Source organism: Myxine glutinosa, chromosome 9 (genome assembly GCF_964187855.1).
Source record: "Myxine glutinosa chromosome 9, kmMyxGlut1.1, whole genome shotgun sequence".
In the NCBI taxonomy this organism is placed as follows: domain Eukaryota; kingdom Metazoa; phylum Chordata; class Myxini; order Myxiniformes; family Myxinidae; genus Myxine; species Myxine glutinosa.
Genome location: NC_136269.1, coordinates 26,660,371 through 26,673,705, shown reverse-complemented (window position 1 = coordinate 26,673,705; position 13,335 = coordinate 26,660,371). Strand labels below are relative to the sequence as shown.

Here is a 13,335-nt window from a genome sequence, read left to right as displayed (position 1 = left end):
GCCTCCACTCTTCTGGGAAAGCTTTCCACTAGATGTTGGAACATTGCTGTGGGGATTTTCTTCCATTCAGCCACAAGAGCATTAGTGAGGTTGGGCACTGATGTTGGGCGATTACGCCTGGCTCACAGTCGGCATTCCAATTCATCCCATAGGTGTTCGATGGGGTTGAGGTCAGGGCTCTGTGCAGGCCAGTCAAGTTCTTCCACACCGATCTCGAAAAACCATTTCTGTATGGACTTCGCTTTGTGCAAGGGGTGCATTGTCATGCTGAAACAGGAAAGGGCCTTCCCTAAACTGTTGCCACAAAGTTGGAAGCACACAATCGTCTAGAATGTCATTGTATTCTGTAGCGTTAAGATTTCCCTTCACTGGAACTAAGCGGCCAAGCCCGAACCATGAAAAACAGCCCCAGACCATTATTCCTCCTCCATCAAACTTTACAGTTGGCACTTTACATTCAGGCAGTTGCGTTCTCCTGGCATGCACCCAAACCCAGATTCGTCAGTCGGACTGCCAGATGGTGAAGCGTGATTCATCACTCCAGAGAATGCGTTTCCACTGCTCCAGAGTCCAATGGCGGCGAGCTTTACACCACTCCAGCCAACGCTTGGCATTATGCATGGTGATCTTAGGCTTGTGTGCAGCTGCTCGGCCATGGAAACCCATTTCATGAAGCTCCTGATGAACAGTTGTTGTGCTGACGTTGCTTCCAGAGGCAGTTTGGAACTCAGTGTTGAGTGTTGCAACCGAGGACAGACGATTTTTATGCGCTACGTGCTTCAGCACTTCAGTTCCGTTATGTGAGCGTTCTGTGAGTCCCATACTAGATATACAAAGAATTTGGAGATGTTTTTTGTGAGGAAGGCCTCTGTTTCTACCCAAAAGCAGTTTTGTAGGGTCTATCCAAATGCAAGACTTCCACAATACAAAACCATAAAACGTATTGTTGAGAGTTTTAGAGAGACTGGAAGTATGAAAGACCAAAGTAATGGAAGCATTGGTCGAAAACCTTTAGTGAGAACACACGACAAGATGGAGGCTGTAAGAGAAGCTTCGCATGCCTCTTCAAAAAAATCGACACACCGACTTGCACAGATGATGGGAACTTCTTGCACGACCATTGGCAGAATCATACATGATGATCTGAAACTGTATCCTTGAAAGATTCAGTCACTGCACCTCCAGACTCGATAGAAATAAGAGGGGGAAGTTCCCAATTTTGCAACACAATTGCCCAGCGGATCGACGAAAGCACCATTTTCTAGATGTCTCATCTTCTTTAGTGATGAGGCCCACTTTCATCTCAGCACGAACCACACAATCATATGGAAAATCCAGTTTCTATAACGAAAGCAATGGTTTGGTTTGCTATCGGAGATAGCAATATCATTGGAATTTTGGTATTTGAGAAGCTGGACAAACAGTGACAGTCCACACAGATGGATACATGGAAATGGTGCAGAGAAGATTCCTTTCGGCACTGAGAAAGAAAGCAAGACATCACTATGAATTCAGTCATCTTCCAGCAAGACAGTGCACCAATACATACATAATGGTGCACCACTATATTTGGAGTTTTTGAGACAACATTTCCCAGGAAATCGACTCATTTCTGACGGAAAGACAACCCATGGCCTCCCCTACTCCCAGCATCTGTCTCCTGTCTCCTCCCGACCTTCAGTGAGGTCCCTCAAATGGAGGCTCCTCAAAGCTAAAGTCTACTGAAACAACTCACACACATGACAGAGATTGAAAAACAACATCAGGCAGGAAATCAGACACATAACCGCTCCAATGAGTTTTTCATGCAACACATATTTAAACCAAACAACTTGATTCCTCCACATATATATTGCTTCCCCTTACTGTATGTGTGCTTGGTAAACAATTTGAACCTACCGGTTGTTGTCCACATAGCGTATCAGCAGAGGATAAAAAGCGTACAGATCTCGTGCAAGCAGGGAAAACTCATCAAGCACCAGCAGTTCAGCTTCCAGCATGTCCCCCTTGGCTTCGGCTCGTACGCGCTCCTCCTCGACCACAACCTTGATTGCCTTTTCTTTCAGCTTGTCCATGGTTGGTAGAAAATGGCTACCTAACAGCTCTGGCCAGGCCTTTCCTATTATTGGCTGTGAGAAAACTGAAGGAGAATGATTAGAAAGGTCATTAATAAGAAATTCAATGTGTTTGCTTGAGCAGGTTGTCTTATCAACATTTGTTCACGCTTGGCAATAATTGAAATGTGACTTTTATATTTAAAGGAAGGCAACCTTTTCTCAGCACCATTACAAGGGTGAAAGTTTGGGGGACCGCACATGTCGAGCTCGGATTCCGATACTAATTCCATCGTCATTGGCAACTCTGAAGGTTTTCTGTATGTTGAAACTGATCAGTGGGATTGTCAAAATTAGTGATGGAAACGCTTTTGGGGGAATTGTGGATCCGTATCGTTTTGAACCATGTGGCATGCGAGCAAATTGGATGAACGTGGTGTTAGTGAAGATGAAGATGGCGGCGTTATGTTTGTAGTGCAGATGCAAACGCCAGTCCATGTTCACTACAGATTGGTAAATTTTGTTTTACCGTTGAATTGACGGTTTATCGGGGGTTTTGTATTCATTGATAAATCAGTTATATTACTCCAGAAGAAATATGATGCAGACTCGAGGAGGAACTGCCTAAACACCTACACCGCCCAGGCACACTCGGACACCGCCGACCAAATTGGCGACGAATGCTTTGTCCCACCTTCACAGGCTGACCCAGTGTCCTGTATGTTACAGGATCATCCAGTTTCATACTTTCTTAGGATGGCGTTTGTGTCTGTGTCCATGCCTGTCGTGCCATATTTGTGTGTCACCCCAATGGAGGGGGGATTGGTGCTTTGGGAGAAGTGTGGGGGTGTTGGCTATTTGTGGGTGTAAGCCCTCATTTTGTGGGTGTTGTTAACTAGGGTGACGGTTGATGGGGTTGGTTGAGGGGGTGGTGCTGGGTATTGTGTGAGGGATGCTTGATGGGTAATTGTGGAGATATGATAGGGGGTGGGGGAGGGTGGGAGGTTGGTGTGGTCATGCGAAATATTAGCTAGGGTGACGGTTGTTGGGGAATGGTGGAGGGGAAAGTGGTACTGGATATTGTAGGGTTGATGCTTGATGGGGATTGTGGAGGGATGTTGGAGGGGTGGGGGTGTGGTGGTGTGGGGTGGTCGTAGGTATTGTTAGCAAGGTTGATGCTTGATGAGGGATTGTGGGGAGGATGGTGAAGGTGGGTGTGGGATGGTGGTGGGTAATATGGGGGTGATGATTGATGGGGAATTGTGGATGGGGGAGTAGTGCTAGATGGTCCTAGTTTCAAGCAACGGTTGTTTCTTCCGCTTAATACAGGGGATGGAATTCTCTCTCAATCATGTAGGATAACCATAATATCAAGCGATCTCTGTTGTTTCATAACAGTGCTCTGTAAAATGTTCCAAACACAAAAGCAAACATATTGTAGGCCCAATCAACAATTGGGTATTTCGGACAAATCCGGTCCAATTTCGGGCAACCCTCAGATCCTTTGGCCATTGGCGTAGCATGAAACCCTCTCGGTTTGTATTACTACAACCAACAAAGATGCATGGATTAGGCATATTTGTAGAAATTCTAAAATTATTCGCTGTTTGAGTTAAATCGTACTGCGATGTAACCCATAATCAATACAGAAGCGGTAGTCACCCTCCTGGTGCGACATCATAGATGTTTCGTGATGTCTTGAAGAAGAAGACTATTTCGACTTTTGATCGCAAAATTACCTACTTTATAAATCGGAAATCGAAAGAACGCTTGTAAAGTTTGTGATTCTGGGTGATATTTCATTAAGTAGGTGTTTTTAGTGTGACTAAATCTGTTGTTAATCTTATTTTGCTGCCTCTGGGTCAGATCCACTTCAATCACTTCACAAATGCTCTCAACACTCAGGAGTCTTTTTCATTTATCATGGTAATCATCACTTCTTGAGGGTAAGGTAGAACAAGCTGGGTCTCTTCCATTCCTAGGCATACAACTGTCCAAGGAAAGGAACAGTAAGTTACACTCACTCACTCACTCACAAGTGTACCATAAACATACCCAAAGAGACAGAGTAGTAGATTACCAAAGTGGACATCCCACTTGTCATAAAATAAGTTGTGTTCTCAGTTTTCCTGATGAGGCAAAAAATAAACAAGAAGACGTCATGCAGAGCATGATACTCGCAAAATCCACCTCCTGTCCCCCAAAAAAGGTTGCAATTGATCCATCAAATTGTCCATTTCATCAAGATTAAAATTGACGATTTTTATCAAAGCTCGAGTCAATAGGGTGAAAAGTGACGATTTTTCAGATTAAAATTGATGATTTTAGAAGTTTGACCTTGAGTTGACCTTCGAATAGTTGGTTTACCAATTCAGTGAGGCACTATGGAAATGCTGTTAACATTTCCAGTCAATCAGATGAAAATTGATGATTCTTCAGATTAAAATTGATGATTTCAGAAGTTTGATCTTTTGTTGACCTTTAACCTTTTGACATTAAAATAGTTGGTTTCCCAATTCAGTGAGGCACTGTGCAATTGCTATAGAATTTTCAAGTCAATCAGATGAAAATTGCTGATTTTTCAGATGAAAATTCATGATTTTGGAAGTTTGACCTTGAGTTGACCTTTGAACTTTTGACCTAAAAAGTTGTTTTACCAATTTAGGGACTCAATATACAAATGCTGTTTAATTTTCAAGACAATTTGGTTGAAAAATGGTGATTTTAGAAATCTGACCTCAAAATGGCCTCTGACCTTTGACCTAAAAATCAATAGGTTTCTCAATTGTGACGACCTCTGCAACTTGGTGAAGTTTCATGATGATTGGTTTAGAATTGTGACCTGTAGGCGAGTGACAAACAGACAGACAAACAGACAGACAGAATAACAAACGCAACCAACCAATATACTTGAAAAATCTTCGATTTTGCAAGTAATAACAACAAAAAGAGCAATCAGAGATTGCAAACCCTTGCCAGGATGTATTTTCAGTTGTTTTTAAGGCTTTTGTGTTACAACAAATATGGCGGCCGAACCACGTGACCGATGACGTCATCATTTATTTTTTTCTCCACCAATTTATACCTACATGACGCTCAATAAATTTCATCCTGATCGGATAAAGTTTTGTACTTGTCGAATTATGACGTCATAATGGAGGCACCTATGACATCATTATTAACATATTTTATTCCCCCTGGAGAGTTATTTACAATGAGCCATGTCTCAATTTTTTCTGTTCAGCGCTTTCGGAGATATAAAGGTGCAAAATTTTTCGTTTTTTCCAAGATGGCGGCCGAACCACGTGACCTATGTCGTCATAATTATCATTAAAAATTATACAGGTGGGGTTGCACCTATGGTGAAAATTTCCTGTCGATCAGACCAAAGGTTGCAGAGAAAATCATATTTATTCTGTGCGGACAAACAAACAAATAGATGAAAAATCACTTATCGAGCGACACTTGGCAAAACAGAACAAAGTGGAATGGCACTCAGTAGAGCATCCTTTTAACTTCAAAAATAGTTGGTGATTGAATTCAGTTGGCTGATATGAAAATCCTATTCAAATTTCAAGTCAATCATAGGAAAATTGAGGATTTTAGAAATTTGAAATTGTTGTTGACTTTTGACATATGTTGCTCTTTTGGCCTATGGTGATCTCAAAAATAGTTGGTGGTTGAGTTCAGTTTGCTGATATGTAAATCCCATTCGAATTTCAAGTCAATCGGATGAAAATTGAGGATTTTAGAATTTGAAATTGTTGTTGACCTTTGGCCTATGTTGACCTTATGACCTATGTTGATCTCAAAAATAGTTGGTGGTTGAATTCAATAAGCCGATATGTAAACCCTATTCAAATTGATGAAAATTGAGGATTTTAGAAACTTGAAATGGTTGTTGACCTTTGGCCTATGTTGACCTTTTGGCCTACGCTGATCTCAAAAATAGTTGGTGATTGAATTCAGTTCGCCGATATGTAAATCCTATTGAAATTTCAAGTCAATCAGATGAAAATTGAGGATTTTAGAAGTTTGAAAAAAGTGGTTGACCTTTGGCCTATGTTGACCTTTTGGCCTATGCTGATCTCAAAAATAGTTGGTGGTTGAATTCAGTTTGCCGATATGTATATCCGATTCAAATTTCAAGTCAATCGGATGAAAATTGAGGATTTTGGAAATTTGAAAAAAGTGGTTGACTTTTGGCCTATGTTGACCTTTTGAACTTTTGACCCCAAAAATATATAGGATTTTGTCGGACCACGAATTCTGCCTTTTGGTAAAGTTTTGTGAAGATCGGTTTAAAATTGTGCCCTGTAGGCAAGTATAAGTGAGCGGACAGACAAACAAACAAACACACACACAAACATGTGGCTTTCCTGTTATCTCTTACATTACACACACAAACCGGAGTGAGCAACATACTTGCAAAAAAATTTTTTTTTTTTTTTTTTGCCAAGTAACAAACAGACAAACGGACTCAAATGCAATACCCTTTCCTCAGACGAGGGTAACAATAATAAAAAATGTTTGCGAAGCGAGGTATATTCGTCAAACATCCAATTGGCTAATCACATAATGACGCAAGCACTAACAATCTGTAAGGCAACAAGACAGGGACCTTGGTTGGGAAACGCACATGCATCCACGCAAGCACACACACACACATACACACAACACAAACAACAACAACAACAACAACAACAACAAGACATGTTCGCATGGAATTAGACCTCCATCCTTGGCACATGGTCATCAAAGATGAACCGCGAGATAATTGAGGTCTGGTATTCCTGTGAGAAGTCAATCAACTGACACATCACACATCCTACACATAAACCATTATACATATCATCAATTACAATGCCGACAAAGGAAGTTGAACACAGGGAGCACTATGATTGGTGAGGATGAGGACCTGCACACCCAGAAGGTCTCCTAGCAGTGAAAAGATGCCAAGGTCAAATGCTGTCACGAAGCAGATGAGAAGCGAAGCTACCAACTAGTTCCGACATGATTGGTGGGCGAAAATCCAATAAGGGCGAACCTAGCCAGTAGCTTCGCTTTTCATCTGCTTGGTGACTGATTGCACTGCTAGAGGCCCTTCCTTATGTGTTTTCAGCCTCACATGATGGCGTCATTGTCCAGGTTGGAGAACTTCAATACTCGTATTCATAGAAGGGAACGGTGATGCCTCCTGGTTGTGATTAGTGGGGCGAAAGACAATGTGTCCAGGTGGCAGAGGGCACTTATTGGTTTCAGATACGATCTGGCATCCTCACCAGTCACAGCTAGAGGTGTATTATTAACCAGTATCCGGCATCAGAATGCATGGTCACCATGCTCCCACCATATGACATATTCCTGAAAACCCGGTTTTAGGTATCAGGTATTTAGGTTTTAGGTACTCTCATTAGGTATCACAGGTTTATGCACAGTCAACATTCACTACACATATATTGAGGAACCCTCATACATTGCTGCTGTATTTTAGTCAAAACAGCCGTTGTCAATAACTGGTCTCTCAATTGTTTATTTAAAAATATATACTTGAAAAAGAAGGAAAAGTACCTGCCAGCCGTTTCATCCATGGAGCCTCATCAATACCCAGATTGTTTACAATGATGAGAAGGATATTCCCAAGAAGAGAGTTCATGTGGGTAGATGTAACAGCTGTGCAGCACGGCTTTGAGTCATTATTGGTCTTCCTCAAAGCTGAAGGACTTTCAGGCCCATAATCCCACCAATGGGATGTGTAGCTGCAGAGCATTGGCAACACCACTTCCACCATGTGTGGCATTTGATCGTAGCTGGCACCTGACTGAGCCAGCACACCAATCTCCTGAAGCAAGACCTCCAGTGCTGGGACTTCCTGACAAACATCTTCCACATGCAATGGCATCCCCATGGCTACAGGAAAAAACACACGCAGCAGTAAGACACCGGTACATTAACAGGTTAACATTATAAGGGATGCAACTGTACTGTTGTTGTGAGAGCAACTTCTCTTGACAATGAGTTTCTCCATTTTCTTTATCCTACAAATGGCAATAACTTGGCTTTCCTGTTTTCCGAACACTGCTTTTACTGGAGATGTATGTGTGAATCCATGACTATAATATTACAAAACAGAATAGTTCATTATTTACCTTTGATTATATTTCAACATTTGCTTGCTGGATTTGTAAAAAAAAATCTTTGGATTGCCTTTTACGAGCAACCAACCTTCCCTTCATAGCTTCTAGACAGCTGTTCATCACCATCTCAGTCAGATCATCCTCATCAACAACCATTACCCTTTCAACCTCTATTAACCCTCCACGAACCCATCTCTTTCTGGGTTTCCAGTGTTTTCTTCGACTTCTGTGATTGAGAGTTTGTGGCCGTATTCATCTTGTTCACTCCTGCATCCTCCCCGAGTCTCCTTCTTCTCCACACCACGTGGTGGGTTAATGTCTCCCTCTATTTTGTCCCCCCCACCCCGACGCTTTTGTTTGTGCACCCCTCCCTCCCTCTCTTTCTCCTTCTCCTTTTCTTTTTCTCATTTTACGCCCTGATCCATTCTACGTTCTAGCTCTTCTAGAAGCTTCGACACAACATACAAAAACTTAATAAGACCAGGACCAATGGAATCTCTCACGATGAAGCTAACTCCGAGGGCCTTTCACTCACTCACTGCAGACAGGTTGGTGGTCTTTCTGTCTTCTACCGACTCCTCTCTGGCCTAGCCCCCCCCGCCCCCAGCCCTGTCTGTGCTCTGTCCCCCAAATACTCCAACAGGGCACACAAGATCTTCCTGCATCCCTCTTCTGGTGAAACTGCCAAAATCAAGACTCTCTGCTCACCTTCACTCTTTCATTCCTCTTTTCTCCCACCTCTGGAACAAACTCCCACACTCTCTTCAATCCCACTCATCCCTCCAGGTCTTCAAAAGAGCTGTCCACCGCCATCTCTTATCTTCCCCCATCCAAAACCTTGATCTTTTCTACCCCCGTTAATTCACCCCAGATCCACTTTTTTGAAATACCGACTTCTTTCGTGGACGTCCTAGCTGTGTCCATGTGTTTTATACCTCCCCCCCCCCCCCTTCCCACGCCTCCTCCCCCCAAGCCCTCTCCCTCCCACAGATATCCCGATGTCCCTGCTCTCAAATGTTGTACTTGTGTGCTTCCCCCTCTCTCCCCATCTTGTCTCCCGCTCCCTTTATTTCGTCTTATGTGTCCGTTTGTTTTTTATCATTAATGTTATCTCTTACATGAGCCTCATTCTTGTATACAAAAAAAGAAAAAGAAAAAAGAAGTCTAACAATGGTGTAGCCGGGCTTGTTTGATGCTTTATTTGAAGAGGATGGTCTAATCTAGGGGGAGATACCAGTTACTAGTTAGAAAATAATGTAAGTATTAAATGTTTTTGAATTCAGGCATGGATAGCCGGTTCGTGAATGACTTGGGGGAAAAAACGGCGAATGGCAAAGATGAACCAATAAATTCCACATTCCTGTGTCACCTTCAGTCGAACATCAGGCATTGACAGCACGTCGTTCTCTGTATTTTCATTCCAAACAGCATCATTCATCATTCCAATCACAAATTAATACTGTTGCGGATATGGGACTTGGCCTCAATATCCGCTTGTAAATACTCCCCTATTTCCCCAATACTCCCCAACTATCCCCAATCCCCCATTCCCTAGTCCCATTGCCTGTAAATAACACTCTGTAGAACCGACCTTCCCCTTTTTCCCCCATTAAATGTCGTGCCCAGGTCCACCGCATCTCACGTAGACAACTTTCGGACATCTTGCTAGTTATTCTTAGTCTATGTCAGTTAAGGACTCGTTTCCATTAATTCTGACTCTTCGTTGCACCAGAATGTGATTATATGGCACCAGTAGTGAGTTTAGGACCTTCCCAAACCTCCTCCCATCTTCTTCCCCAAACAACAACTACAACAACAACTACAACAACAACTACAACAACAACTACAACAACAACTACAACAACAGAGGGGCGCGGCGCGGCGTGCGGGGAGTGTGCGTCCTCACACCGGCGTGGTTAGCCGCCATTGCCCATGCGCTCCACGGGGTTACCACGAAGGGGCTGGCTGTCAGCTCCTCGTCAGGGGCGGAGCCAGTAACCCCCCCGCACCCAATAAGAAGGGCGGACCGATTCCATCTGGGGCGGAGCTAACTAGCCGAGGGCGTGTCACTCCCCGCCGGATATACGCAGCGACTTACCGGACGTGACGTCAGATGCGCCCCCGACTGAAGAAGACAAGTCGCGACCTTCCAAGCGCTGAGCGAGCTCCACGCATCGACCCGGTATTGCAGTACCTCCGAGAACGGTACACCCCCTCCGAGAACGGTGCACCTTGAGCCATCGACTGCCCGCTTTCCTTGCCATCAATCCCCGTGTGAGTCAGTTTTTGTCCCGTTTATCTGTCGTCTGTCGGGGCTAATATAAGAGTGTAACTAAGTGCCTGCCTTTCTATGCTGTCCCTCTTGTCGTTGTAATCTGACCTTCCGCCCTAATATAACCTCCTCCGGAGGTCTTGAGAACTGAACCCTTGGTGTCGTGTCATTTGAATCCCAGCCGTTGTGTCCTTTTCCTTCATTGACCTAGCGTAGCGCGACTCGGCAACGTTCGAGTATAATCGGGTAACTTGTGCGGATACGGCGGCCATTCCGCTCGGCCCACCATAACATCAAAGTCGTGTCTGTAACAATTGGTGTCAGGAGTGTCGGATTCAAACCTGGGACTAAATTTATTAGGCCCAAATTTTGGAACACCAATTGTACCACTAGGGTAACAATTGGTGTTGGAAGGTAGAATTCGACTCGGAGCGCGTTCACGCGCTCGAAATTATAAAGGCGAAATTTGATTGTGTTTTACAAAATATAAAAACCCGAATTTTGAAAGTCGCGCTATGGCAGACCAAGTCGGCTGGGGTCCGGTAGTGGAGAGTGAGGCAGGGTCGGTCCAGGACCAAATTGAGGGACGTGAGGAGAGCGAAGCAGCGAGGGTAGCAGACGCACAAAATGGCGCCTCGCTGGTCACCGCGCCCGCGACCGTGGCAGCGCCCCTGCTGGATTCGAACCTTTTCCTCCTGCAAATGAGGGCCCTTATGGAACAAATGAGTGAGCGATTAGAGAACCAAATGGGGGTAATGAGGGACGAAGCGAGGGCTCAGAGTGAGCAATTGGGGGTAATGGGAAACCAAATGGGGGTAATGAGGGACGAAGCGAGGGGTACCGGTGAGAAGTTAGACAATAATTTTGAGGGGTTAGACAACGGGATAAAAGAGGTGAGAAATGGGTTAATGGGGGTAGAAAATAGAATGGCTGCCAAGGAGAATCAGATAGAGGGAGTGAAAAATGGGTTAGAGGGGTTAGAAAACAGTATGGAAGGCAAATTGAGGGACATGAGGGACCAAGCGGAAAGGGAAGTTAAACAAATGGGGCAGCAGATAGAGGGGGTCAGAATGGGGGTAGAAACCAAACTGGATGCTCACAGGGAGGAAATGGAGCAGATGAGGGTGGCATCTGGGCAGGAGATGCAAGTGATGGGAGAGGAGATCAGAAGAGGAGTGAGTGAGGAGGTCGGAGGAGTGCGCGAGGAGGTGAGGCACTGTAAGGAGCACATGGAGAAGGAGGTGAGAAAGGGGACTGTAAAGTTACAAGGGGGCATAGAGGACCTGACGCAGGAGGTGGAGCAGCTGACGGTGGGACAGACGGAGTTAGTGGAGCAGGTTCAAAGGAACACTGCGGTATTAGGAGGTTTAAAAGCGACACAGAAAGAACTAAAAGATGACTTGGTAGCGACGAAGAGGGAATGTCAGATGGTACGTGAGGGACTGACAACGAGGCTGGACGAGGTGATAGAGGTAATGGAGACGAAGGACCGGCAGGTGAGGACGCACATGGAAACGGTCAAGGTAGCCTTGGAGGACGAGCTTGAGGAGACGTACCGGGGAATAAAAGAGGTGAAGCAGAAACTAGAAGAAGTGGAAGAAGGGATGAGCGAAATTAAGAAGCGACGGAGAGGGGATAACAAAGAGATAAAAGAGGAGATAAAAGAATTGGTCCAAAGTCTGTGTTTGGATCGTGATGATGTGCTCATTAACCGGATGAGGGATTCGCAGGTGATGGAGGAGAAGCGAAGAGGAAGAGGACCCGGTGTAAGTGGTGACCAATATGGTCGTGCGTATGATGCGCCAGGGGATTTAAGAAGCTTGGGGGTCGAGATGGACCCGGGTGTTCGTGAGAGGCCGTTGGTGAAGTGTGCGACAGGTCTGGTGTGCGAAAAAGGAGGTGTGCGAGAAAGTCCGACTCTGGGGTGTGTGAGGAAAAAGTGCGTGCCAAGGAGTGAGGGTGCTGGCGAGAATGAGTCGGTCGTAGCGCGTGTGCGAGGGAGCACATGGAAGCGCGGTGTGGTAAGTGTTACAGAGGGTGTAACGGGAGAGTGTGCGCAGGAGTGTGCGCGAGAAAGGTGTGTGACGGACAGGTGCATGGGGAAAGAGTGCGCTGTCAAAAGTAAGGAAGAGTGTCCACCTGTGGTGAGTGTTACAGAGGGTGTGACGGGAGAGTGTGCGCGTGGAAGGTGTGTGACGGACAGGTGCATGGGGAAAGAGTGCGCTGTCGAGAGTAAGGGTGAGTGCGTTGTCAAGAGTGGAGGTGAGAGTAGTGAGAGTGACAAGGAGAGTGAGTTGGTTGTGACAGGTGAGCGAGGATGTACACCTGGGATGGAAGGATGCACACCTGGAATGGTAGAGCGTGAGTGGGAATGCACGCTGGAGTTGGTGGTGAGGCACGTGGTTGGGTGTGCAAATGAGAGCACACCTGTGATTGTCACAGAGGAGGTGACAGAGGAGGGGGCGCGAAGAGGTGTGTTGGTGAGGTGTGCGACCAACGAATGTGTGCCAAAGTGTTCGGTGGTCAGGTGTGTGACCAAGGCTGTGAGTGGAATGAGGGTACCTGGGTGTGTAAGGAAAGGTACGAGGAGCATGGGCACGGCTGGATGTGTGAGCAAGGAACGGGCTGCGGGGTGTAAGAATCCAGGTGAAGCATCGACGGTAACCAGGTTAGAGGTTAGGTCGACTTTTAGCCGAAGCGGGCCCTCGGTGCGTGCTGGGCCTCGCTTTGAACGGCCGCGTCCGTGCTCCACGAGGCGGAGCGGGCAGCCCGATAGAAAGGGTCGTCATGGCGACCACTTTTTGTTGAGGCAGTCCGGCAGGTCGAGATCGGGAAATTGGATGGCTCCATGCCGAGGTGGTGCGTGGGATCT

At 45.5% G+C, this 13,335-nt stretch overlaps 1 protein-coding gene across 1 annotated transcript in view; it reads right to left on the bottom strand.

Annotated features, from left to right (window-relative positions):
* LOC137435793 (ryanodine receptor 2-like) overlaps positions 1 to 13,335 on the bottom strand; it is a 633,328-nt gene that overhangs the window by 275,284 nt on the left and 344,709 nt on the right. Inside the window, exons 68-69 of the mRNA XM_078785085.1 lie at positions 7,626 to 7,964; positions 1,900 to 2,140 (exon numbers count right to left, since the gene is read on the bottom strand). Of these exons, the coding sequence (XP_078641211.1) occupies positions 1,900 to 2,140; positions 7,626 to 7,964 (580 nt within the window). The remainder of the gene's footprint in view (positions 1 to 1,899; positions 2,141 to 7,625; positions 7,965 to 13,335) is intronic.